This window comes from Jatropha curcas, chromosome 4 (genome assembly GCF_041381405.1).
Source record: "Jatropha curcas cultivar XTBG-Jc1 chromosome 4, XTBG_Jcur_1.0, whole genome shotgun sequence".
NCBI lineage: Eukaryota > Viridiplantae > Streptophyta > Magnoliopsida > Malpighiales > Euphorbiaceae > Jatropha > Jatropha curcas.
In genome coordinates this window covers 28,729,542-28,757,210 of record NC_143154.1, presented here as the reverse complement: position 1 = coordinate 28,757,210, position 27,669 = coordinate 28,729,542, and the positions used below count along the sequence as shown (strand labels likewise).

At 31.2% G+C, this 27,669-nt stretch overlaps 3 protein-coding genes across 9 annotated transcripts; all 3 read left to right on the top strand.

Moving 5' to 3' along the window:
- The first annotated feature begins 1,448 nt into the window (after positions 1-1,448).
- LOC105632339 (Protein kinase superfamily protein) lies at positions 1,449-7,312 on the top strand. 4 transcript variants are annotated; one of them, XM_020678632.3, is made up of 15 exons: positions 1,449-2,024; positions 2,110-2,171; positions 2,420-3,298; positions 3,435-3,525; positions 3,614-3,676; positions 4,186-4,249; positions 4,352-4,445; positions 4,520-4,603; positions 4,690-4,779; positions 4,895-4,922; positions 5,280-5,807; positions 5,892-5,950; positions 6,371-6,480; positions 6,570-6,657; positions 6,745-7,312. In XM_020678632.3, exons 1-15 carry the CDS (start codon positions 1,592-1,594, stop codon positions 7,063-7,065), a joined length of 2,994 nt encoding a protein of 997 aa, XP_020534291.1. In that variant the 5' UTR covers positions 1,449-1,591; the 3' UTR covers positions 7,066-7,312. The 4 variants fall into 4 exon arrangements, with proteins under 4 accessions (XP_020534291.1, XP_089576852.1, XP_012070083.1 ...); XM_089720726.1 differs by having other exon boundaries at positions 1,450-2,024; positions 3,459-3,525; XM_012214693.4 differs by having other exon boundaries at positions 1,450-2,024; positions 3,459-3,525; positions 5,889-5,950.
- Positions 7,313-8,183: 871 nt separating this feature from the next.
- Positions 8,184-10,726, top strand: LOC105632340 (bax inhibitor 1). Its single transcript, XM_012214695.4, has 6 exons — positions 8,184-8,418; positions 9,119-9,262; positions 9,373-9,464; positions 9,770-9,956; positions 10,085-10,240; positions 10,332-10,726. Exons 1-6 carry the CDS (start codon positions 8,302-8,304, stop codon positions 10,380-10,382), a joined length of 747 nt encoding a protein of 248 aa, XP_012070085.1. The 5' UTR covers positions 8,184-8,301; the 3' UTR covers positions 10,383-10,726.
- Positions 10,727-11,536: 810 nt separating this feature from the next.
- Positions 11,537-15,776, top strand: LOC105632341 (transcription factor IIIB). 4 transcript variants are annotated; one of them, XM_089720745.1, is made up of 5 exons: positions 11,537-11,716; positions 12,922-13,070; positions 13,163-13,211; positions 13,987-14,097; positions 15,249-15,776. In XM_089720745.1, exons 2-5 carry the CDS (start codon positions 13,015-13,017, stop codon positions 15,531-15,533), a joined length of 501 nt encoding a protein of 166 aa, XP_089576871.1. In that variant the 5' UTR covers positions 11,537-11,716; positions 12,922-13,014; the 3' UTR covers positions 15,534-15,776. The 4 variants fall into 4 exon arrangements, with proteins under 4 accessions (XP_089576871.1, XP_089576870.1, XP_012070089.1 ...); XM_089720744.1 differs by having other exon boundaries at positions 12,910-13,070; XM_012214699.4 differs by lacking the exon at positions 13,163-13,211 and having other exon boundaries at positions 11,538-11,716.
- Positions 15,777-27,669: the final 11,893 nt, after the last annotated feature.

The window sequence follows — 27,669 nt, the reverse complement described above, 5'->3', positions numbered from 1 at the left end:
GAACACTTCAATTTATAAAATTGTACCGATTAAATACTTCAACTTATAAAAATGATTTTATTAAATATTCAAACTTCTAAAATTATATTAATTAAACACTTATTTAATAATTAAAAATGTGAAAATTATTGTTTCAAATATTATATTAACCGCACATCAAGTGAATAATGTTAAACACACCAAAAAAATATTATTGCTTCGTATAAAGAGTGAATACAATATTAGAAAAATTTCTAACTTCAGATATATAATAAATTACTCACAAAGTTTGGAGTGCTATAATATTTTTTCCGTAAAGTACAAGTGCATATTTATACATTTGGTCATTAAGCTCTAAACTTTTATTTATCAACGTTGAGCCATTTAGCTCTGTTTTCTTTTTTTCTTTTTTCTTTTTTCAGTTCAGATTAAAAATTTTACTTAACTGAGGTCATAAAATGTGCAGCCGGTGTTCATGAAATTGGATCTTTTTTTAGTTAAGAGAAGGCAAACAATGAGAATGGACGAATTAGAGGTTGAAAACGAAGAATTTGACATTGGTATTTTACGAGTTTTTTTTTTATTTTCCTTTATTTGGGCATCTAAAATGGAATTGGAATTTTCTCATGCTATATTATTGTTAAATCTTTAGTATTAGTAGCTTCAACTTTCGTTTGCTCTTGGTTAAATAAGGATTCAAAAATAAAAATTAAAGTGCTCAATGTTATAAATAAAAGTTGATGGTCTAATCGGTGAAACTCAAAAAGTTTAGGGGCTTAAATATGTGTTTTGCCTTTTAATTATAAAAATAAATGCAAAATTTTAAATTTATGTTCATAAATTAAAATATCAAAAATATTTTTATTAAATTTTCAATTAGATGAGCTAGGTTTTGAAGCTAATGACTAATCGATATATTATATTATATAAAAATAAAGATGACCAACAAATTAAATAAAATAATTAATAAATAAGACTTTTTAATTATAATAATATTGCTTTTATTCTTAAAATTAAGGGATTGAAAAACATTTACCAATATACCATGCTTTGGTGTGCAACTGTCTTCTAATTTAAACATGACTCTAATTGGACTGAAATTTGAATAAAATCAATTAATAATCATTTGGAGTTACGTGATTTCTATTGAAAAAGTAGTTTTTCCGTTAAAAAAATTTTATAAATTTACTATTAATGCTTTTTTTTTCTTAAAATCATTTTTAAAGAAACGACTTAATTTTCTTTTTCTTTTTTTTTTTTTTTCTGACAAGGAATTAATTTTCTTTTAGACCAACTCACGCTAGATAAATCGATTAAATTTAATTCTGTGGTGAAAGGCAGATAACAAAACGTACATTCCTTTTCAATAAATAAATATATAAATAAAATGGACATTTTAGATATTTCGCATTTTCTTCAACGAAAAGTCCAGTATTTTCCCACTCTGTAGGGAGTAAAATTGGCGGGAAATTCCTAAATCTCAAAATCCTGAAATGTACCAAATCCGCGCCTCTATCTCTCTCTCCACGTTTCTGCAAATATTCCATCTCCGTCTACGAGCCCTAACCTGTTCGCTCCCTCTACTCTTTTGCACTGGCAGTCCTAAATCGCTATGCAAACTCACCATCCAAACTCCCAACTGGCTCTGCTCGACTCAGTCTCCGCGGTCACCAACACTGCTGATTCCGAGTCACAAAAGGCATGGTACATCCTCGCCCTGCTCATCTCAATCGGCCGCCCAACTTCAACTCTCGAGCTCGCATCTCGCTGCACTCTCTTCCGCGCAACGCCTGAAATCATCCGATCTCTCTGCTCCATCCCTAATTCTCCAATTACGTTGACTAGCAGCAATAGTAGCAACGGCTTTTTTGTAACCGTCTCTCTCATAGGCCTCTTCGCTTTTCAACGATTCATCTCCAATATCAACTTGACAGACGCGTTTGTGAATCGGATCGAGAGAGTTCATATATCCGGAACACTGTTGGAGGATGTCATGAGGATGTACTTAAGGAAGCGGAAGCGGATCGGATTTGATTTTGGAGAAGGTAATAAGAAGCAAAAAAAAGAAAAAGAACTGAAATTTTATTTACTTATTTTATTTGTGATTCTATTTTGACATTTGTTTTACAGCGGACGAGAAGCATAGATCAGTTTCTCCGCGTTCCAAAAGAATTCGAAATGATTGTGCAAAGGTATTAAATTTGCTCGAGTTTCTAGTTCGTAATGTTAAGATTTCAGGATAATTAAACTTCGAGTTTGATGATTACTGATTTCATCAGGAATAGATGCACAGTTAGCACTGTAGAGTTTGAAGTTACTTAGTAATTAGTATGCCCTCTTGAATGCGTCTTTCTAGAGCTTAATATGCTTGTTATCTAATTATATTTTGTGCAGATAATATATTCTTCATAATGACCATTAAATGGTGTTAATTATACAGGTGCATTTCGTAACTAACGATGTCAATATAAGCATAAATGCTGAGCCAAGTTTCATGTCTATTAAGCTAAATAACATTCTTCCGCCACCTGATTTATTCACCAAAACCATCAGAAATAAGTTAGTCTATAGACGAAGGAATGTCAAACAAGTTGAGGACGGAACACATACAAGTATTGTAGAAAGGATGGAACACAAAAGAATCATGGCACCTGTGCTGGATGAAGAATCTGCCCTTATGAGAACAACGTTGGATAGTCAAGTTGTGTGCCAAGAAGCTGAAGTAGAAGAGGTAGATTTAAAAAGTAGAACAGACGTCGATGCTACTTCTTATAGGGAAGATTTTAGGCAAAGCAGTGTTATACCAATGGTGCATGCAAGTGCTAATGATGCTTGTGATGCTGCAAATGATTGTTATATTGAAGCAGTAGAAACTGAACTCAAAGAAGAGGAGTTATTAAATGATTCTAGTAACATTAAACAAGAAGAAAACTTCTACCATCCAATTAATACTGTTCTTTTGGGTGTACCCATTGAAAGTGTATGTACAAAGAAGAATGAGTTAATACCTTTGGGTAAAGAGTTAACTAATGCGAAGAACCAGACCTACTATCCAATATCTAAACTCTCTGTAGTTCAGGAGCAGTTGTCAAAACCCTCTGCAAAGATGAAGCTCACTTTTGGGAATGTAATGACTCCACCAAGACAGCAAAATGTTGATCAATCTTTAGTGGGGAGTAAAGTAGTAAGCACTCCTAAGGAAAAGCAAGAGGTTAAGAGAAATCTCATGGAAATTGATATGGCTCAAAAATCAAAGGAGAAACGTGGTGATATTTATATTAAAGAAGGCAGGAAGAATGCTGCTCCTGTTTCTCCCTTAGTAAGTTTTACTCTGCAATTTCTATGCTTATTTTTTAACGTGGTTGATTGCTTTCTTTGTTTACATGTTCTAAATAAAGCTTATTCACTTATCATCATTTGTGCTACTATTAGTTAGCTCCATTTCCTTTGATTAGGAACTAACGGTGGCTAATTGGCAGAATGGAACTGAAACCAAGGATCTACCATATTTTGAGTCTTATATTGTAGAGGAGGAAGAAGGTTCAGGTACTAAAGCTTTTTTTCCCTTCTGCAATTTTGCCATATTTCTCAATCTGTTCACATTTTATGGATATTGACAGTTAAAAGCTTCCAGGTGGTTATGGCACTGTTTACAGAGCACGAAGGAAGAGTGATGGAGCCACAGTTGCCATCAAATGTATGTAGAATTATTTTTATGTGTCATGCTGTTGCCTATTCCCGTTTCTGTTACTGCAAATTTTAATCAGCATGATTATGTCTAGCCATGGTTTCCATGTTCATATCTTTGAGTATGCTGGAAATCGTCTACTGTAAAATTGTGTAACTCTGGCTGCTAGCCACTATGTGTGGAAAGATTGTAGGTTATTTCATTTCCTGTTATGAAGCAAGATAATCCATGAAGAAAGCACCGGAAAATCCTTCAATTTTCGCAAACTTGTACAAAGTTATACAAGAATATGTTATTATAGTTTGGCTCACAGCTCACTATTAGTAGAATTACCGGTTCTTGCATGACACCTTCCTCTTGATGAGAAAACTGCAGTATGCAGTGATCCATTTCACTCAGGAGGCCTCCCCACCCCCCAAACCCCAAAAAAAAAAAAAAAAAAAAAAAAAAAACTGTTTGTGATAATGATTTATCAATAAAAGAAATACCTCGTTAATTCTTTTCTTTGGGCTCTACAGGCCCACATGAAAATGCTCATAGGCACCATGTTAGCAATGAGCTAAGGATGCTGGAACGCTTTGGGTAAGACTTTAGGAAATTGCAATTCACTTAAAGAATTTGTGCTTTAATTTTTATTGTAGAAAGTTCTAATCTTCAATATGCAAGTTAATTTGACTAATTCAGGGGGAAAAACTTTGTAATAAAGTATGAAGGCTGTTTTAAGAGTGGAAATTCTGATTGCTTTGTTCTGGAGCATGTGGAGCATGATAGACCAGAGGTAATCATCCCAACCTTCAATGGATAAAGCTTGCTGGTCTAATTGATTGATGTAAGTTCTGCTTTAACTTTAAGGTTTTGAAGAAGGAAATAGATATTTTTCAGCTACGATGGTATGGATATTGCATGTTCAGAGCGCTTGCTAGTCTTCATAAGCAGGTGAAATGTGCTGCCACATAAATCCTATCCCGACTTCATGTTATTTGTACGAATGAAGAATCTTGATTTTACTTTTCATATTGCAGGGAATAGTCCACAGAGATGTCAAGCCTGGAAACTTCCTTTTTTCTCGCAAGGCCAATAAAGGTTATCTCATTGATTTTAACCTTGCCATGGTTAGTTATATTTTTTCAAACACATTTTGATGCCCACTTAGTTTTTTTCACTTGTGTCATCGTTACACTAAAGGGTTAATGACTTTCGTCCTTGTATTTATTGTGCTTTTGACAGGATCTTCGCCAAAAGTATGGAACAACAAGTGAGTCTGTATTCCTATCTGAGCTTCTATATTTAAATATAGCACTAGCATGGGTTTAATTTAGAGAACAAATTGGTCTATATTGGCACAGAGATTTCGGTGTGCTAGTTTGTGAACTTAACAAAAAGAAACATAAACATTTCACGTGATGCATTTGCCATTAAGTAGGTTGTTGTGCATGTTTTCCCTTTGGCGACTACCCTTTTTAACCTTTTATTTGCTAGTCTTCATTTCCAAGCTTTGCAACTATAGAGAATTATAGCCAGTTATGCTACAAAGATTTCTTGGCAAGAAGTTATTTGTTCTTTGATCTTTTGTTTGTTAGGATATTGATAAACTCCTTCTGTACTTTTGCAGACAAATCAAAGACAGGGAATGATGTAAGCCTCAATCACAATACGCTTCCCAACACCAAATCTATTCCTCCTGCCAAAAGTAGGAGGTTCCCAAATTCTAAATCTTTGGATGTAGTCAATCTGAAGTCAATGAAAGGCTTGAAGCCAACTTTAGAACCCAAGAACCAGAAGAAGAGAGCTGTAGACAGAACTAAGGCCCAGAATGACTTGAGTGGTTGGAATATTATGAAAAGTCAAGGAGCAGATGGCTCTGGCATAACCTCCGCAAAGGATGTAACAAGTACTAGGACTCCTTCAGTAGAAAGGCTCCGAGAACCTTTACCATGCCAAGGTAGGAAGGAACTCATCAGCTTGTTACAAGAGGCTATGCAGAGTCCAAATCATGAAGCATCAAGTGTTCCAGCTTCTATGAGAAAGAGGATTGCTGCGCCTGCTCGAAAAGTGGATGAAATACTTATTAATCTCACCCCAATGCCTCTGCATTCAACCAGAATTGCTAGTCCTGCAACCTGCTTAATTAAGAATAAAGGTTTGTGTCTGATGACTTCAGCGATTGATTTGTCACTGCTGTGTTCTTTTCTTGTATTCATCATATTTTTTTTGTCATTAGAAGATGGGAATCACAAGAAAGAAGGTCCATGTGTTGGAACCAAAGGTTTCCGGGCTCCAGAGGTGAGACCATTTCATTAGTATAACTACCATAATTTTATTCTCTCAATTGCTACCAATGAATTTTTTTTCAAATTATAGATAATTAGAATGTTAAATGGCGACTTAGCACTGGAAAATTTGTTAACTAGCTACTGAAGTATCAGAGCAAACTAAAATCTGGATTCGTGCATGTTATGATGCTGAACCATAGTTGGCGTGGAAATTGTTCTATTATGATTGTAATTAAACAGCTAGCAGATTTCGTATTTGTTTATTCTAATGCATCTATTGTATGGTTTTAGAATAACATTTACAAAATCTGGATAGAGATTAGAGTAATTGATAAAAAAAAAAAAAAAAGGAAAAAGATGCAATAGCTGTAATGAACAATAGTAAAAGTATGAAGGGTAACATCTTGTAATGAGATATTGGTTCTTTCAGGTCTTGTTCAGATCTACCCATCAAGGACCCAAAGTTGATATTTGGTCTGCTGGGGTAACCTTACTCTACCTAATGATTGGAAGAACACCGTTTTACGGTGATCCAGAGCAGTAAGTATTATTAATTCTAATCCAAATCATTTCTGCTTACTTCTGTGTTACCCACACTATTTTGCCAACCACTTAATTGCTGTTTCCAGGAACATAAAGGATATAGCAAAACTAAGGGGCAGTGAAGATCTATGGGAAGTTTCAAAGTTACATGACCGGGAATTGTCTTTCCCAGCGGTAGTTATAGTTCATAGCAGCGTTCTAGACTATAAACAAATTCATCAGAATTTGAAATTTACATTTAAAAGATTCATTTTCCTGCAGGAACTATACAAATTACAGTCTTTGCCATCAGTGAGTCTAAGAGAGTGGTGCAAAATAAACACAAAGAGACGAGAATTCAATGAAATAATCCCAAGCTCTCTTATTGATCTTGTGGACAAGTGCCTGACAGTGAACCCAAGGCTGAGGATCAGCGCAGAGGATGCATTAAAACACGAGTTTTTCGTTCCATGCCATGAGGGTCTAAGAAAGCAAAGGCTGCTAAGACAGGGCCTCAGCTTGGAAACTGGAACTAGTCTTCCTCTACATGGACAAAGCACTGGAAATGGAGTGCCTGTGAAGATTTCTCATCAGCAAAGTTGATGATCAGTTATAAATAGATGGTACACAAAACTTCAATTAATTTTAGTTTAACATTCTGTTTGTAGCTATAATACTATTCTCTTACTCTAATGCTGTTCCTGTAAATGTGCTACTGCCTTCGTTTTGTTTTTCTATATTATCTAGTAAAATCTTAGCATGTTGTATTTTTATTGGTCATAAGAATCACAGATGAAACTGTATACATTTGTCTAATTCTCGAGCAGAAATAGCTAAGCTCTTTTTCGTATGCCGTCTTATGCACAATAAACTGTTGTTGGGTTTGATGGTGACATGGCATGATGGTATTGGTTGTAAGACGTAGCATTTGCCAGGGTGGAATTTCCTCTCTCCGTTAGTAAATAGGGTTTGAGGTATATTCCTCGGTGGCAAAGCTATCTAATTATCTAATAAAGACGTTGATTATTAGGTAAGTGAGTTCCTATCGTGCAAATGCATAAGATCTCTTGCTTGTCAACTGCGTGTGCCATGTCATCCCCATTAAAAAAGATATCGGACGGTAAGGAATAAAAAGAATAAAGAAACACCAAGTCAAAACTCAACCGCGAATTCTCTAGAATGACCTTTTTTATTTCCCAGATTGCACCTGGCTCTGATATTCTACGAACTGCGTAGGTTTTTGTTTTATGACCCATTTCTCCTTCCCCATTTGACAAATATTTTTTTTTCCAAAATCTTCTAATGCTTTTGAATAATTCAAGAAGTAATTTAATTTTTTATTATAAGCCAAAGAAAATAAAAGTATGAAATATATTCTGAAAAGAAAAAAAATGAAATAATTAATATTTTATATTGTTTTATTATTCTAAGATTAAAATACTGAAATTTTGAACAATGTTCAACATTAAATAACAAAATCGAAGATCCAGAATGTTCTACAAGTTAATGAATTTCGGGTCGGATGCCTAATTGGGAAAAATATAATCAAACGGGATAAAATTGTCATTGTACCAGCATGAAATAAGAAATCGTGGAAGGACTCAAGGGTAGGATGTAAATTAAAAATTCCTAGAAATTTCTAGGAAACTAACCCACAACTGATACCTATTTAATTTATTACGTATATTATATATATATATATATATATATATATATACATATACCATCTTCAATTTTTCATAGAATCGTCCCGAACGTCTTCTTCAACCGATCTGTCATTTTGTTTCATATTTTCTCGCACTTCCTCGGTCGTATTCTCGTTCTCTCCTTCTCTAATCAATGGACGCGTTCGCGTCGTTCTTCGACTCCCAATCGGCTTCAAGGAGTAGCTGGACCTACGATTCGCTGAAGAACTTCCGCCAGATCTCTCCTGTCGTCCAAACTCACCTTAAGCAGGTATAATTTGTTATGAATTGGATAATTTTGGTTTGACTTGAGATCTTGTGCCATGTAATGTATAAATTAGGATAATCGTGTATTTAGTTAAATTCCCATCAGTTTAAGGGACATATAGGTTTTCCCGTCTTATATGGTTATGTTCTATCACTGAGTGAGTTTTCGTGACGAGAAATTACTGGAACCATTTAGCTTTCTTTAATCATGTTCGCTTTTATGCTATTCGTTTGTCCGTGGATTACACTGTATTGAGGTAAATTTGCGGTAGATATATGTTTCTGAATTGGAGTTTTTTTTTGAATCTTTTAGATTGTGTTTGGCTGTGGGAAAATTTTTTGGATCTGCTCCTTAGCAAAAGTATTCCATTGAAAATGCATCATATTAGGTCAATATTCTTGTGTGTTAATTCTTCATTTTTCCATCTTCGTACCTAGAAATATGAGGTCTATGATATATGTGTTGAAATATTAAGAATACAACATTTGAAATTATGTTTATGTGTTGAATTTCTTCTTGAATTAGGTTTGTATTTTAAATCCAATAATTATCCTGTATGTAGTGTTCGTTCTGATATGTCCGAGAGTCTTTTTCTCTATTTGTTTCTGTTCAGAACTTTTACTTCTCAAATATATTTGGAGCTTGAATACTTGAAGCAAGTTGATCGTAGAAATTTTCGTTGCTTCAATTTCTTAACTTGCAGGTCTATTTGACCTTATGTTGCGCACTGGTTGCATCGGCTGCTGGGGCTTACTTGCACATTCTGTGGAATATTGGTGGTCTTCTGACAACTTTTGCGTGCTTGGGATGTATGGCTTGGCTACTTTCTGTACCTCCTTATGAAGAGGTAGGGTTTCGTCCATCTTGATATCTTGCTTTCTGCTTTATTCACAAGGAATTTTTCTTCTGGGTGGGGTCTTTACTCAAATTTTTGCCCTCTTTCTTTTGTCGGAGCAGCAAAAGAGAGTCTCTCTTTTGATGGCAGCTGCACTTCTTGAAGGGGCTTCAGTTGGTCCTTTGATTGATTTGGCCATTGAGATCGATCCAAGGTACATGTCATTTATGGTAGCAATTTTTATGATGTGTATTTTCTTGCTGAATTCATAATTGCAGGTTTAGTTGGGTATCGATTTGAACTGGATGATTCAAAATTACTCGCTCCCACAGTGCTTGAGAATGATCACTTTTTTATTTTTATTTTTATTTTGGCGTATTATATACTGTTCTGCATATGTTACCTGGTTGAATTGGTAGATATTTTGGTAGTTGCGAAGTCGGTATTATTATCCCCCAACTTACATTTTGTTGGAGCATTGTGCTAATTTTTTTACATAAAATTTCACCCTTGTGACAGTGTTCTGATCACAGCATTTGTGGGAACTTCGGTGGCCTTTGGTTGTTTCTCAGCGGCAGCCACGTTGGCAAGGCGTAGAGAATACCTATATCTTGGTGGCTTGCTTTCATCTGGCTTGTCCATCCTTCTCTGGTTGCAGTTTGCCTCCTCCATCTTTGGGGGATCTGCAGCTATATTCAAGTTTGAGGTGAGGGGATTGTTAGTTGTCAACATTTTTTGCAACCATGCTTTCTACTTCTACCATTTATTGGTTCCATGCTGTTTCTTATGTTTCCATAACAGCATCTTTACCTTGCTCTTGATAATATTTTGCAGCTATACTTTGGTCTTTTGGTGTTCGTTGGCTACGTGGTTGTTGACACCCAGGACATCATTGAGAAAGCTCACGTTGGTGATTTGGACTATGTGAAGCATGCTCTGAACCTTTTCACTGACTTTGTTGCTGTCTTTGTGCGAATTCTCATAATTATGGTGGGTTGGACTAAGTGCGCAAATGCGGATCTAATCATTCAAATATCGGATGCATATCAACACTAACAAAATGTTGATCTACTTTTTGCAGTTGAAGAATTCATCAGAGAGGAACGAGAAGAAGAAGAAAAGAAGAGATTGAGCTAAATCCTGAGATGTAATAACACGATGCTTCTTTGACCCTTGCACTGCTCTAAAGAAGAACCAGTTTGTCTTTAGAGTTTTGCTTTTAGCAGCCTAATCAATGTAACTAGAGAAGGATTGGTACTTTTGTTTTTGTGCAAGATATATGTGTGGTTTTGATAATTTCAAATGCAGAGAAGCTTGTGGGTTTTACGAGTTGCTGTATATTAATTTTGGAATATTATGTATCGGTTTAACTTCCGGAGTAAATCGCTATGTAATTAATGTGCTGGGCTGTGGGTCTGTGGCGATGAGCCATAGCCACTGGCCCATTGGTTATATGGAATGACTTGATTCAGATCATTTCAGTTTTGTCGCTCCATCACATTCTTTTCTTGATAAATTGACATCTCTCCGCTCAACCCATCACAAGTATACGATGGGGATTGGTTCCAGAATAAACGAGGAATAGTGGTGCGAAGGCTATAGAAACCGCGGAAAGAAACAAAGAATAATAAAGTCACATAAATTAATTGATTATAAAAATAGGAATCGAAACTAAACTGAGATTAGGCATATTAATGGTAGTGAGTTATAGTCAAGGTTGCTAAAAAGTTAAAATTGGACAAAAGAGTTAAAAAAACCAAAAACAACCGAACTTGTTTAATTCATAAAATTTTTTGGTCCTTGCTAATTTGTTAGTCACCTAATGTCATGCAATAAATTGAAGCTGATAACAAAAGCAATACTAACGTTTTGACACAAAAACTATTAGGTGCCAATTTATTTATTCATTTCAAATAAAAAGTTGCATTAAATTTAGTTTCCACTCCGTTGTTAAATATGACAGTTTTTGACCTTTTACAAGAATTAAAGAAAAAAAAGATTGAATCACCTTAACTATATATATAAAAAAAAGTAATCTAATTACCTTTTAATTAATGCTTGTTTAATTGAGATAAAGTTTAGCACAGATATCTAAATAAAAAATTAAAATAAAATGATCAACACTACTTAATTTAAATGGGAAAAAATAAAAAAAACTGTGAAATTTAATGAAGCGGATTGAGTATTATTTACTAATTAAGAATTGCATATTGCTGCGGGCCGTGGGCCGTGAGTAGTATTTTGGGTTCTTGAAGGTACTACCCAAACGAATATGTTGGCAATTGATCAACGCTGTCGTTTATCCCCTCTCAGTTTCCCGGTCCCCTTTGTCTTCGGTTCTTGTCGTTCTTCACCCATTAGCAAGCCAGTAATCCAAGTTCCTCTCTCCAATCCTGATTGCTGGTTACTCTCCTCTATCAGCGGAGCTGTTTCTGTAGTCCTTTTGAAGTTTCTGTCCAGATCCAGGTTTTTTTCTCTTTTGCTTATCTCAATCACATCTTGTCTGTTTGGTTGCCTTGAAAATCAGGGAAAAGCGAAATGACAGATGAAATTCTAATTTCTTTTATCATACTAGTAATACTCTTGGTCTGACATTACAGTTAAAGGATAAAATTATTGGTCATTAGGGTTTGAGTTTAATAACAGGTTTCTTGAGCTTGGTTTTAAGCTAATATTTCCGCTGAATGGGATAATAAGCATGGTGAATCGCAAGCTTCTTCTAATCCACCTGTCCATTGGATATTATTTTCTTTTTTCTTTAATCTTATTTACTGTTGCAACACTGTTTAAGTTACCTGGATAATATGTTAATCGCCTCTTAATGAAGAAGTAACTTGATCTCTATTGATTTATCTCTGGATACCACCATTTGAACCTTTTCGCTGGTGTAAATTATTAAAAATGAAAATCTGGCAGTTTATCCTTCATTTTCTGTATTTGACTTTAACGCAGTCGTTTGACCAGTGTTATTGAATTGAGGAAACAGTGATGATCCAAGGTTTTTCCTTGGAATAAAATGGATCTTAGTTAGGGTAACAACACGAGTATTTGTAAGCTTGGTGCCAGAATTAAATTTTGAAGGATGCACTATCCTAGGAGCATAACAGCAATGGGTTAGAATATGCCTATCATACAACTAGATGTTTAAATGATTTCTTACTCAGCTTACACTCCATGCAAATAATTTTTGCAAAATTATGTCAATTCCCCTCAAATGTCGCAAGTGGCACATCTTGGAGTGTTGGGAATGGATATATATAAAAATCTTCATAGAGCTCTTTGGTGATTCTATTGTATTCAACCCCCCCCCCCCCCCCCCCCCCCCCCCCCGGGCGGCCCAAAGGCTTAGGTGTTGCTGTATCAGGCTTTTTTTTTTTTCTCCATTACTAGTTTTATTGGCTTCTATTGACCTCTTCCGCAATCAGGTGGCTATATCTAAGGATCACTGTAGAAATTTGTGGTGTAATGTTGGGGAGAGAAGGGTAGAGGGGGTTTTCTGGGGATCGGTTGTCTTCAAAATATATATTTTTTCTTAGAATCCAAATTACTGATTTTGCAATGAGGACTGTGAGATGTTCTACCCTTTTTCCTTATCCTTAAATAATAGTACTACTGTTAACACCTGAAAGATATGATTCTAATGTTACTGAACTTTGCAGATGTGTTTGTAGGTAACATTTAATGTTTGTAGCTGAATTATAATATGAATAAGTTATTGGAGTTTGGGAGGAAAGCACTTTTCTATGTGAGGGTTCTTTCTGGTTATGAAGAACGTCGAATTCGAAATTTTAGATTACAGCTTGAGAGGCGTCTCCAACAGGTCAGTTTAATTATCCTCATCTACTTTGCTGTGTTGCTATGATGAATTTGTTTGTCTTTTAGATGTTGTTAATATTTATTCTTTTGATTTAGTTACTCCAGCGTGTTGCATGCGGTAAATCCACTTGCATTAGAAACAATGGTAAGTGCCGATGCATTATTAAGGAGATATTATAGTGGTCTGCGCTGTGTTTGGAGCTATAAAAGATGCTAGGCTTCTTGTTTAGTCAATGTATTCATTCTCTGTGAGCCAGTTTTTAATAGCACTAAACTTTGTTTTCATTTGGCAATAATTTGAACAATATAATATTATTACATTGTTTAAACTTTTAATAGGAACTAATAGGAGTTTTCAACTCTGAAGCTGCTTTTAAACAAACAATAACCGTTTGCCTTGTTCTGGGGACTATTAAAGGGAAAATGTTGAAATACACCAAGTGGTCCAGGACTTGACTAATTTGAACCAAATTTTTGCTAATCTGAAGTTAAGTTATTTTATGTCGGCAGACCAGATCTTTGTGTATAACAGAAATGATATTATGATAATCACGTTTAAGCATGCTTTATTGGTCTAACAGAATGAGAAGCTGTACTGTTCTTTTTGTTCATTTAAGGTTGGTGTTAGCAATCAGTTGGTTCAGTCTTTTAGTATAGGTATTTTCAGCCAAACTGGAAGAATAAAATAATTAGATATATGACAGAATCAAACCAAAATGTTCAAAAAACCAAAGACACTGAAGTGACTGTTCTTTTTTTGTTTAACAGACTATTCATCCTATTCTTTGTCGTTTAACTTTTCTGAAATCTACAGTTCCCAGCTTATCATATGCATTTGCTGTGGAAATTTGGTTCTGAAAATCCTGATGACTTTATTTCCAAATACTTTCCATCTTTATGAGCTCTTAGTCTCTGTACAGGCAGAAGAAAGAAAGGCTGCCTTGAGAAAGATCCCTGAGCAGGCTATATTATCAGAGGTTCGCCGTATGGTTGAGGAGATGCAAACTTTAAACAAGAAGCTAGAAGAAACTGTAAGTATTGAAAAATTAGTGAATTGGTATGTGATTGAGGGAAGGGTCTTTAAATAAGGTTATGTCCGTTCTGTGGAGAAGATTTCCTAATTCAAATTTTTTATTGATCTGTTTTCTTCATCATAACTCCCAACTACAGAAAGAGAGAACAAAATTCTTAGTTGTATTTAATAAGCCACATTGCTTCAGCATCATTGGATCAAAATCGTTAAGTTTTACTTAGTTCACTTCTTTGGAGATTTATATGAATCCAATAACATTTTATTTCAAATGAAAAATAGTTTTATGTGCATGTTATGCAAAGAGCATATGCCTTGGTCATTCCCCCATTTTTGGGTTCGGTGGAACATTCGTTGGCATAATCTGGAATGTGGTTTATTTAATTTAAATATGATTTTTTACTGTTTTCACAATTTTTAATCACTTCTTCTCTAGGAATTTCTCCCAAATCGATGGACGTAGGGACTCCTCACCTTAATCACTTTGTTTTTACATCCTAATAACAGCATAGGCAACATCCACTTTGCAACCTGACAGGCAGGGTTTCTTGCCTTCCTCATGTATATAGTGCATTAGAATAGGTAGCGTAGGTCAGGTTTTTTTTCCCAAGGAGGAAGCTATTAATTATTTCAACTAATTTTGCTCCCAGTAGCTCTTTGTTTTGTATAAATGAATTTAAAGTATACAATTCATTTATGAATGATCGAGTTTGATTTAGTTTTGCTGAATTCAGAAGGTAAATTAATATCTTCTTTCATACCAAACATGAAAATATGAATGAGAAATGAATTTTACAAATTCTTTGTGTAATTCATTTAAACAAGGCTCAAGTGTTTGCTCCTGTCAACCGTCATATGGGTTTGATAAGGATGAGCTTAGGTCTCCCAGAACCCTGATACCAAAGACAAGAAATCAATGCCTCAAAGACTGATTTATTGCACAATTTGTTCCCTATTTTTTTCTTCTCATTTTATTCTTTTTAAAAGTGTAAATATCTTGCTGATCGTAGAATCTAATATATATATATATATATATATATATATATATATATTCTGTTTCAAATGCAATTAACAGCAAAAGCAAGTGAATTGTCAATAATATATTGATTCTGATTCTATCTAATGTTGAAATGTGATGATCTTGATGTGTAGGAGGCAGCCATTGAAGAGTACTTTAAGCCAATTGACAAGGAAGCTGAAATTATAATGAAGATGCAGCTTGAAGGGGAAGATAAGTCGATGAAGGAGATGATGAAGGCTATGCAAACGCAAGCTACGCTTGAAAAAGCTGAAGCTGAAAAAACCGCAAATGCACAAATACAGGCTATGCTTGAAAAAGCTGAAGCTGAAAGAACCGCAAAGGCACATAATTTTGATGGAAAACAACAAATCCAGGAGACAGATTCCCCCACCAAGCAGCATTCTCAGATGAGATGAATTTGGCAGTGACTTTACTTAAAAAGAGTAGAACTAGCTTTGCAAGAGTGTATCTCTCCCTTTGGCTTTATTTTTTGGGATATGCTTTCTGAGATCTAATAGGGTCCTATAATCCACTTAAACAGTTTGAATAAGTTGAAACAGCTCTGTGAAATTTAGATAAGAAGTTTTCTCTATATATTGTCGAAAATTATTTGCTCTGATTGCAGAGATAATGGTATAAGTCAGGAATGTTATATTGCATATTGTGACTTGATTAGAACACCTCAACCCCCGATCTAAGAGCATCTGAGAACCTCTCCAGCATTGTCGAGGGAAACTCAGATAACTGGAATGATTGCCCTTCACACCTATCCCATCGACCGCTGGAAATCTGGATCTGAACTGATAGGTTGCCATTGACAATTCCTTAAAATGCCAAGAAGTTAGATTTTAGCCACTTTTTTTTTTTTTTTTTTTTTTTGGGGGGGGGGGGGGGGGGGTTTCATCAGATGGTTTCAATCATCAGCATTTAATATGTGTTAATATAATATAAATGATAAATTATTATGAAGTCCCTGAAATTTGACTAAAATTGCTTTTTCATCTTTTGTTGTTTGGAAAAATTTTCAATCCAAAAAGTTAAGTTCTATCATTTTAACTGTTAATCATTAACATTTGATATAATGTTACTATTTAATTTTTCACTTAATGATAAAAAAAATAATATTCTTGTACGAGAGGATTTAATATAAAGATTCAATATTAAGATGGTATAGTTATTTAATCAAAATTAATAATTAAAATCAAACCTTAGAAACTAAATCTAAATAAATTTACTAATAAGTTTTAACTGAGTGATATAAGCATTCTTTAGTGAATCACGAAAGAGTTCAATGATATAAGGATCTCTGGTGAATGAAATTTTGAATTCTAACATAAGAGAATGATTTAAAAAAATAACTGCAATTGCTAGAATTACTGTAGTATGCCATTGGATTAATATGTTTTGTGTGGCTCTATATGTCAATTTGAAAATTAAAACACACATGTCTATCTCTCTGTTCATCCACGATGAGAAGGTCAAAAGAAGGTTTCAAATCAGTAGGTCCGAAGCTACTCCGATTGAGCAGATTGGCTTTGCCTTATCTCCCCAGATGTAAATTAATCAGATGCATCAGAGACCTAAAAATGTGGAATGGTCCCACCCATATTAATCTCAATCTCCAAAATTAGCTCCAATTTCAACTCCGTATTCAAACCGACCTAAGTATAGATAGAATAGCATTGTCTACTGTCCAACTCTCTTTTTTTCCTGTTCTTGGAATAGCTTTATTGCAAAATCTCCTTTATATCCAATAATTTAGTTCCTTTTCTACTTTTTAATTATCTTATTCCATAGAAATCCTCTAACCTTATTGTCATTTTCACCAAAGACAATGCTGTTTTAGTTTCAACTAGCTATTGCCTTTTCAAGTGGCCCTATACGACTAATAACATGAGCCTCCTCTTTTTTTTCAAAAAAATATATTTTTGTTCTAGTTATGAAAGCCATTAGAAAAAAACAACATATGTTAACCTTTTTAAAACCTGTAAACGTGAGATATTTCGAGTGTTAAATTACCCTGTAAGCAAAAAAATTAAAGCTAATTCGAATTTTTATTTTTGTAAATTTTTTAACCACCAGCAAATTTTGTACTTGTTTTTAAAATTATCATTATTGATTTAGAAATTTAGTGCTATTTGGCTCTTATAAATTGAGGATTCATATAATATTTTGTTCTACTTAAGATTATGTCACCCTACCATAAACAGACAAGGAAAGAAAATTGAAGTTTACTTGAAAATTTAGCAACTCTATCCATTGGCTGATTCATCATTTATTGTCTTGATGCGTAAGCTATATTTTAATAGGGGAATTACATTTAGCTTATGTAACCTTGTTGGTGACTACAGCCATTGTGTTTTTATGTCCGTATAATAAATAAATAAATCATCTAATCTAATTATTCAAATTCTATTCATTAGGTTTTATCTGTACAATATTCTCAGCCGTCCAAACATCATATCACATTTTATTTATGAATATTTTAAATGACCTATGCTATTTATTTTCATATTGGCTTGTAATTTTTTCTTTGATAGTTTAAATTTTCATGAGCATCTTAATAAAATCATATTCTATACAATTAATATAAACCAATAAGCTTGGTTTTGTTTTTAGGGAAGAAAATTTAATAGATGGAAGTAATTGATTTTTACAAATTTTGGTTCAAATAAAAAAATAAATCAAATCAGCTAATTAGATGTGGTCTGGTTGGTCTTCTTACTGATGTGAAGAGTGAGAAATCTCGAGTTTGAATCATCTTAACCATAAAAGTTTTCAGTAATTTGAGTAGTCAAGTGGAAGGCTATCTTGAGCCATTTTCTCTTTAGAACAATTCAGTTTTCTTACAATAAAATCAAAATATTTCAATTTGATTTGATTCTTAACAAAACGGATTCAATTTTATTTCTACTTTTTTATAATTCAATTTTTTCGATTAGTCAATTCAATTCAGTTAAAATTTGATCAAACCATCAATTCGATATATGTATTTTTTTTTTTTTTTAATATTGGAGTTAGTTCATATATATTTTTTCTAGAATATTAGAATTTATTTAAGAGAATGAAACTATTAGGATATGTATTTGTGAATTGTGATCTCCAACTCCAACAATCATTCTAATTTCTAAGTGTTAGGCAAGCAACTAATGCAAGTGTGCAACCACTTTCTCATATCAATTATTATAAATTATTGACAAAAAGTTTTATTGAGACAACAAGAATTTTTCTCTTTGGATAATATGGTTTCATTATAGTTCTATAGCAAGCCTTATTTAGAAGTTGGGGGGAAAAATTTTCAAACACTAATGGTGTAGATGCAATTTGTCAAGTAATGAGAAGAAAATAGTTTATAATATGACATTTATTCTAATTTCCACTCACAATGAAATTATTCCTCTCATCAATTACATAACATATCTAAATATAATCAAGATTTTGATTTTTTTTTTTTTAGGTACAAATGGGAAGAATCTTTAATGGCATAATGTTTATATCCATACAAATATATAAAACACTTTATTTTTTATTTTGATTTTTTATATTTTTCAATGGAATTGAAGTAAAAAATTAATAAAATCATTGACTATTCCCATTCTAAAACGATAAAAGTCTTTATTTTTTTAATAAATGATCACATCATAAATAAATTAAGTGCACTCATAAATTTAAATAATTAATACTAAATAAGTAAGAGTATATTAGGAAAGAAAAAATTAATAGTCTTGAAATTATAAAAACGACATTTATTTTGAAAAAAAAAAAAAGACACTTGTTTTGAAATGGAGAAAATAATAAGTTTTCCTGCTTAGTTCTTTTATATGTTTTAAATTGTTAAACTCAATATATATATAGTTGATATTCGAACGCAGTGGGTTACTTATAATAATAATAATAATAATAATCATAACTTAAATGAGGTAGCTTAGTAGCAAATAGCAATTATGGGATTGATTATCATGATTTAGGTTATGGATTCGATACTTTACAATGCAAACTCCCCTTAGACTAGCCCTTTTGCCTCCGAAAGCGAGCAATGATTAGTTAGATTTGTGGACTGTTGAAATGGATACAAATCTGGATATCTTGTGTAAGTATAAAAAAAACTAAATATAATTTTTTTTATTATAGTAACAATAATGTAAATTCTCTTTATTTTATAGGAATAAATTGATTTTAAATATAATAGAGCAATATGTTGTACTAACGTAACGCAGAGGTACATGATTAGTTATTATTAGTTAACAATAAATCATTGGGTAAACTATCACGAAGTTTCTCAAATTTGGTACCATTAAACTATTTGACTAAAATTACTACTTTGATATTATCGTTATCAAAATTTACCGCAAAGTCCATAAAATCTGATACCATTAAACTAATTGGTTTATTTTATTTTATTTTTTTAATTTATTGAAAGTTTTTATGAGCCGAAATAACAATACGAATTACACAACAAGAGTCCTTTTTGTTATTTATTCAAATAAAGTGAAGCAGTAAATAATAATTTGATAGTAATGTAGTAAATTAAATAATAACAATATATTATTATATATATTAATGATTAAATAGTCAAAAGGTATTTAACAGTGACAATAGCATTTTTGGTCAAAAAGGATTAAGCTGTTTTATGGAACCAAATTTCAAAAATTTCGTAATAGTTTCTCAATAGTAAGATAGAGTAATAATTTCAATCAAATTCTAGAAATTTCATAATAATGTAACCTAAATTGTCAAAAAAAAAAAAAAAAAAGAATCTTCAAAGTTTAAATTCCTAATACTCTCTCAAATAATACAAAATAAATAAATGAATGAATGTAAAATTTTGAAATTTCTATGTAATAGACAACAAATCATAGTATACATTTTTTTGTACATTATGATGTCGGATTTTATACTATGCTTAGTACTCATCACATTTCAGACGGACCCAAACCTCAATAAAAGTTGTGATTATGATATCTCTTTCTGTTTACACCATAGCCAAATTCCAAGGTGCAAGCTTCGTTGGCTTGTTACGGAAGTTTATGTATTTTAGATGTTATAAATTCAACCAACTTGTCAATTTTTATATTTAAAATTATATTAAAATAAGTTAAGATATATCGATGGTAAATGTACTCACGAATTTGAATAGAAATGACTCGAATCTGTTAAATAAAAAGTTAAATGTTCGATCCTTGTGACGGAGAAAATCTCAGCTAAATATGAATCTGACACAACATAAATAGAATTAGGCATTACAACATGAACAGGATTAGGCAATTTGAGACTGAATCATATTATCAGACAAATAAAATATGCAGACTCAATGAACTAATTAATTAGTCATTAATTACATTCAACAAAGTAAGAGCCCACAATTATTGGGCTGGGTCAAAAAAAGGCCTAAACCATTATAGGTAGGCCCAAACAACATGTCAACACTATCCAACAAAAAAAAAAAAAAAAAAAAAAAAAAAAAAAAAAGGAAAGGAAAGGGAAAAAAAAAAAAAAGTATATTTCAGTAATGGATTCCTTTGTAATCTTCTTTAAGTGGAATGACTAAAAAACAAAACTTTGTTAATCAAATGGGACTCTTTTTTCTCTCAGTGGGTCTAAATTGTGAAGAGAGAAATTGTGATTTTACTTCTGTGGCTTTGGCTTAATGGAAAACTTGTGAATTAAATTGCTTTCTTTATAGAAAGTAATTGATTAGTCTCAAATTAACTAGGATAGGTTAATCCAAAAACATAATTTAATTAATAGTAATAATATATAGTGCATGATCTTAAAGTTAGGATTTCAAAGCTTTCTTTATGATTTTTTTTTTTTTTCTTTTCTTTCATTAGAATCCTAACTTATTCTTTGGCCCCATTGACATGTGTCTCTAAAATTGCAAATCCTGATCACAGCCCACCTCTACTTTGCATTTTTTTTTTTTTTTTTTTGTGGTATATATATATATATGTTTCTTTCTTTAGGATTCTTATTTTATATGGTTAAAGCTTCTATTATCTACTCAAATCACTTCCTTTTAGGTTTAATTGGTGGTTATTATAGTGCTAATTTTGTCTCCTATCTATTGAGACTTAATCAAATGTTATTGTTTAGTTGTTGTTTGTACTTGAGTAAAAATATATAAATATATACATATCTTTAGTTTTAAAAAAATTGACCTAAATGGAGTGAATTTTTCTTCTTCTTTCCTTTTTTTTTTTAAAGAAAATATATATTGTTTTATTATAATAACAAAAAGAAATTATGTGTGCCCCAATTAAAATGAATTAATGGTCCCAATGTGGGTTTAAGAAAGCATTTTGGTCCCTATGTGATATGTGATTTTTTTTTTTCCTCCATCATAAATATTTTTAAAATAAATGGAAAGAACATTTTCTGCATTTTTTTTGAAAAAAAAAAAGTAATTAAATGAATCATAACTCATTTTTCATAGCTAAAATGATGGGTAAAGGTATTAGAAATAGTTTAGTTGGACATATATAGAGAGATATATCTACAAGAAGATTGGTATTGACTTTAGAATCATTCAACAATTTTTGTATTGGTAAGGAGTTTTGAAAGTCATTACTCCTTTCTATGAAAAGCCAAGCAACATTAACAAGCTTGCTATATTGGAGATTCCAACAAGATAAGAGAAAACAAACCACGTATAAATGCCAACCAACTTGATTAACCCTTATTTGGAATAAATGAATTCCATAAAATTATTTTTTAGATTTTATTTATAAATTTAAATTTTCTGCGTTTGGTATAAAAAATAAAAATTAAATTTTATGAATTCAAATCTATGGATTTGAATATAACTAAACTAAATTCTAAAAAAAAATGTGAAATTTCGAAATGAATTCTATAAACTTAAACGATCCAAAATTTTATAATAAAATTATCCATCACTAATTCTACGTTTTGATTTCAATACCAAACAGAGAGTAAATTTTAGCTAGAAATTATAAGAAAATAAAAATAGATGTACCTAACAAAAAATTAGACTCAGTTTACATATATATATTTCTTTCTTTTAGTGTAAATTAGACATTTTTTTAAAAAATGAAATAAGAAAAGGAAGAGTGGGAGCCTGCTAGATTAATTTCTTCTTCTTGCATCTTTAATTAAAAAAGTAAAATTTTCACATATCTTCATTTCCCTCACTTAAAGAAGTTGGTTAAAAAAAAGATCCTTTCTTTATTAAATGTACATAAAATGTAATTTATAGGGACAAATCCTTATGGGTAGGTGTGGAGTGGCATGAACCATGATGCAACAAAGTGGAGTCAATAGGGTGAGGTGGGTGGCTGGTGGCATTCACACCTAGTGCCTCAACACACAACAATCTCTCTACAACCTATCTTTCTATTCCCACCAATTACAATCCCAATACCAACACCTTTTAATTACGGTATATGGCCTATATTATAGCTCTCTGAGGTGGCCATAGGTCCGGAACTGCAGATTTTGATTTCGGTTTTGGTTTCTTAACTGTTTCAAAACTGATGGTTCGGATGATTCTCCAATCAATTTTTTGAACGAATCGCATGATTTAAAACTAAAAAATCTTACACAATTACCCTTAACATAACTAGACATTATATAATCATTTATAGTTGTTAGGAGAATTGGTTTGAAGATTTTGATAAAAATTAAAAAAAAAAGTGTTGGATCCGACTGCAAAACTCAGTTCAGATCGGTTTCCAAAATCGTTGATTCATTATTCCAAAAAGCTTAGAACCAGAATCTAACAGCAACCTTCAAGTTATTATTATGGTTCTAACCGATTCCGGTTCCGTACGATTTTGATTCCGATTCTAATCGGTTTTGAACTGATAGCTGTGATTTCAAAAACCAAAATTTGGCCACCTTACTCTCCCTCTTGTGCATCAACCACACCTAAAGGCAACCCTATCAAAATGGGTCATAATTTGCCAACGTAATTTGCCAAATAAATAAAATTACTAGACAAGGATTAAATTTTAACTGTCTGTGTCATATATAGTTGATGAATTTTAACTATTTGTATCATGGATGGTTGGTGTCATAAACGGATTGATTCATTTATATCAGAAGTTAAAATTTACTGTATAATGTGTTGATTCGCGATGCATTACAATTCATTTAATTAAACGTGTCGTGTTACGTGTTCTAAATCCATTACAAAATAATTAACTCATGTGATTTGTTATAAAACTAATGCTGCAATAATCATTAGGTTATATATATATATATATATAATACCATAGGAAAATAATTATAAAAATGTTAATGAATATTTATAGATGGTCACAACGATTTTATGGATCAAATGGTATTATTGCTAATTCTTAGTAATATCAAGTTTTTATCTCTCAGTAACATATCATATAAATTATGCTATTAGAATGAGTAAGCTTTTATTTTATACGTTGATTTGTTTTCTTGAACTTGCATGAAATGTGAAATGAAATTTATTTTGTTGAAATAATTCATTTGAATAATATAATGCTACATTAATATCATAAATTTATAAATAATCAATTTAAAATATAAAAATCAAACCAAAAATTTCAATGTAAAAAATTAAAACTAAACCAACTGCATTTTATACAAACGTGATTTCATGCAACGCGAAATTAGCAACTTAAATTAATATGGACAAAGTATTTATAATTTAATTCAAGGAAGGCAAACTGGTGAAGGCTAAACTGTAGACCTATCTTGCAAACATTAGCTAAGAATAAAAATTTCGGGTCAGAGCAAGTCTAATGCCTATTGGAATAGTAAATCCAAAAATATTCAAGAAAATAATGATAAATTACTCATAGTTGTTCTTAAAACTAATTAAACCGCCACCATCATCTGGTTTGAATAATTACTCAAAAAAATATTTGTAAAATAAATTTACTTGCAATTAAGATTTTGTTCGTTAAATATATGTTGCTACTGCATTGTTTTTTTTTTTTTTCAATAATAATTAAGAATAACATGTATAAAAACTTTTATATTTCAATTCAATTTTTGTATGAATTCTGTAAAGTTTTTTCGAATTATATAATCATTTAATTTAAAGATACTTAATGTATAATTTGTTTAAAAAAAACACTTTTCTTGAGAAATTATGAAAGAAATATATGAGATTTTGAACATTTCCCTCATTGTCTCAACATCAATACATAATTCAATAATTTAATTTAATATTTTTTTTTATATTCATCATTGTAATCAGAAATGACTTCATCTTAATTTTTCTGTGAAAGGGACTTTATCTCCATTAATTTCATATTGTTTGATGCTCACACTATTATCTTAACGAGTCCTGCTGTATGATTGAAACCTCATAGAATTAATGATAGAAACCTCAAGAGAGATACAAACTATCAACCAATTAACAATCAAAACAAAAAATTATTCTTCTTCTTTTCAGAAAAAAAAAAAAAAGAAATCTTCTTGTATGTTCCTTTTTTCCATTTCTTTATGAGAAATAAAATTATTACTTGTTGTGCTCCAAACATCAATATATATATATATATTGCTATAAAAAAAATAAAAGAAATTATTAAAAAATACATTTTACTTAAAGTAGTTTCCACCAATAATTTGCTTTCAATGTCAAATAAATTTATATTTTTTTCCACATTTAAAATTAAACTATAATTTGCAAGTCAGTTAACCTTGTACACCATAATTGAATTTATGTATGATATTAATTAATATAAGATCATACCTAAAAGAAGGATATTGGTTTAGCTAATCCCACTCTTAATTAGTGAGAGATCCATATCTTAACAGTTTGTTATAAAAATAGGGTTTAGTCCTAATCACTCATGTGCACTTGTAAACATGTTGAAACATCACTTATTTTCCTACTACACTCTGTCTTTCTTTGTCTCTCTTCATCTCTTAATCTTTTTGTTAGTTTAAAGAACATTAGTTTTTAATTAATTAAGATAAATGAAGATAGAAAAGGAAAAAGATCAATTCTGAATTTACTGTTAAAATAAAAAAAAAAAAATTTAACATGTGGAACCCAAAATTGAACATAATATATCTGTATATCCACTAATATATAGATTTTTTTTTCCTAATATACTGCGTTGCATTTCGACATTCGGGTCTTGATAGTATTAAGATAAAAAATTTTAATAATGACGATTTCAAATTTCCGACCTCTAATTTTACAAATAAAAGTTAAGGATGCAATACATTTTTATTTTACGTAAATTAGTTATTCATTATTTTTATATCACGGTATTACACTATTATTTTATAATTTTGTGAGTGAATATTAATTAATATATCATATAAGATTGTTAATAAATAAATATGAAATTGAAGGAGCTAAATATTTTTCCTACATTAATAAAAATTGAAAAGCTTATGTAGCCCACCCCATGGGGTAGTGAAGGGAGGACCCCACTTGGTAGGGGAAATCGTACTACTCTTTGAGGTATACTGCACTCAAAAAAACAAGTTAAAAAAAATAGTGATAATTTGATTTTTTTTTTCATTATCATAATAAAAAAAATGTTCACTAAAAGAATGTTTTATAATAATTTAATTATTAGAAAAAATAAAGAAGCTTAACTGAAAGCAGAAAAAAAAAAAAAGTGTCTTATGTGTCCAATAAGAGAACTTATATAGAAATTTTTAATAGTGAAATTCCAAAACTTTGCTTTTTTTAATTTTTTAAAATAGAATTAGGAGGTATGATGTGGATTAATCCTCTCCCAATCGTAGAATATAGAGATTGTTTGGATTAATGGAATTTGAGTGATGAAATTTAAATATACCGTAAATTTATCAAATTCTTTTATTTTGATTAAGAAAAAAATAGATAATAATCTGTAGACTTGATGAATTTTATGATGGTCTCAATTCCATCATTTTAGAAAAAAAATAATTCACATCTCAGAGATGGAATTTTTTCAATTCCATCGTTTTTTATTGATGGTGGAACTTAACACAATTAACTCTATTTCAAAAATATTTTTCAAATCTTTGACTTCCATTTTCCTACTAAACAATGAAATGTGAAATTCCAATAGTTTTACAATTCACAGATTCTACAGGGATCGAGACCGCTTACTATATTAACCCACATATCGTTGGTTGGAACACGTTACCTCTTAAATAGTACTAAATTTACTATCTGGCTAGAGTGATTGAGATTATTTCTCCGACAATTACAAGTATTAAATTTGAGCTTTGAGTATGAAAATTATCACATTGAGATAATCATCTCCTTATATGGATCTGTCAATATTCGGATCGAACATAATTAGAGCTCAATAGACTTTTCGAATACCATTGGTCATAGAAAATAAAAAATCTCCCAAATATTGCTAAATCCATAAGGAAAATTAGAAAAATAAACATGTGTGCACTACACCACATATGGTGGAGATGCATTTCCCCCTCTTAAAAAGGCATATTTGTATATTTTATCTCAATGTCTAATCCTAATGACACCACAACAGTAAACACTAATACTCAAAATTAAAGAACCACTATAGTAAATAGTTATTATTTGTAGTTGATGATAAGGAATTATTTTTTAGGATTTCAAATCAAACTTTGATAAATAAATAAATAAGGTTAAAATGGTTAGGGGCATTTTAGACATTTTAATGTCAATTCCTTTAAAATAGTTGATTAAGTGTTTATTGGTTATAACGTACAGATTAGGTTTTTTTGTTCTTACCTATTAGAGACGGCTTTTCTTCTGTTTTTATTTTTTCTCCATCTAAACTAAAGAAAGATATATACATATATACCCTCCTGTGGTGTAGCACATGGCTTCAATCATGCACCTTATCATCTTAGCTGTACACGTAACCTTCACTTAGATCACAATTGATGGGTCCATATTATTAAATCAAATATTTTGCTTAACCTAATTGTTCTTTCTTGTGGGACCCTTAATTAAATAATTATTTTAATTTACTAGTGAATGACACTGAAAAATGCTTAGAATTATAGGTGTATTTAATTTACCCAGTGTTATATTGACTAATCAATAATAATTCATCGTATTGAAAAAAATTAATAATAATCGCCGAAATCGTTAAATCGGTTACAACATTATAATAATAATTATAATATAAGGTGTATTCAGTAATTTACAATTCATTTGTAAGATATATAATAATTTATTAATTAATACAGTAGATTACTATTAGTCAATCATAAATTTATTTGGTGGACTAAGTCGAGATAATAATTTTTTTCCTAAAAAAATAAGTGTTTTTAACCTTTTAGTGTATGTGATTATTTGCATATTTCACTCCTTCAATTATAAAAAAAAAAAAAAAAAAAAAAAAAAAACTAATATCATAAGTTCTAGTTGGGACCCACCAAGGAAGACTCACTACATTTTCTTTTATTTATTTAATTTTAAATTCCAAATTAATCAAATATCCAAAATCAATATGTATAGAAATACAAATAATGGAATATTCTCAGCAATATTGTGATGTTCCATAATGTAGACCAGTTTTGAACATTGATCCTAAATTCCTTTTATTATTATTATTATTTTTCTAAAATTTACACTTGAATTATTTTTATTAATTAGAAAATAAA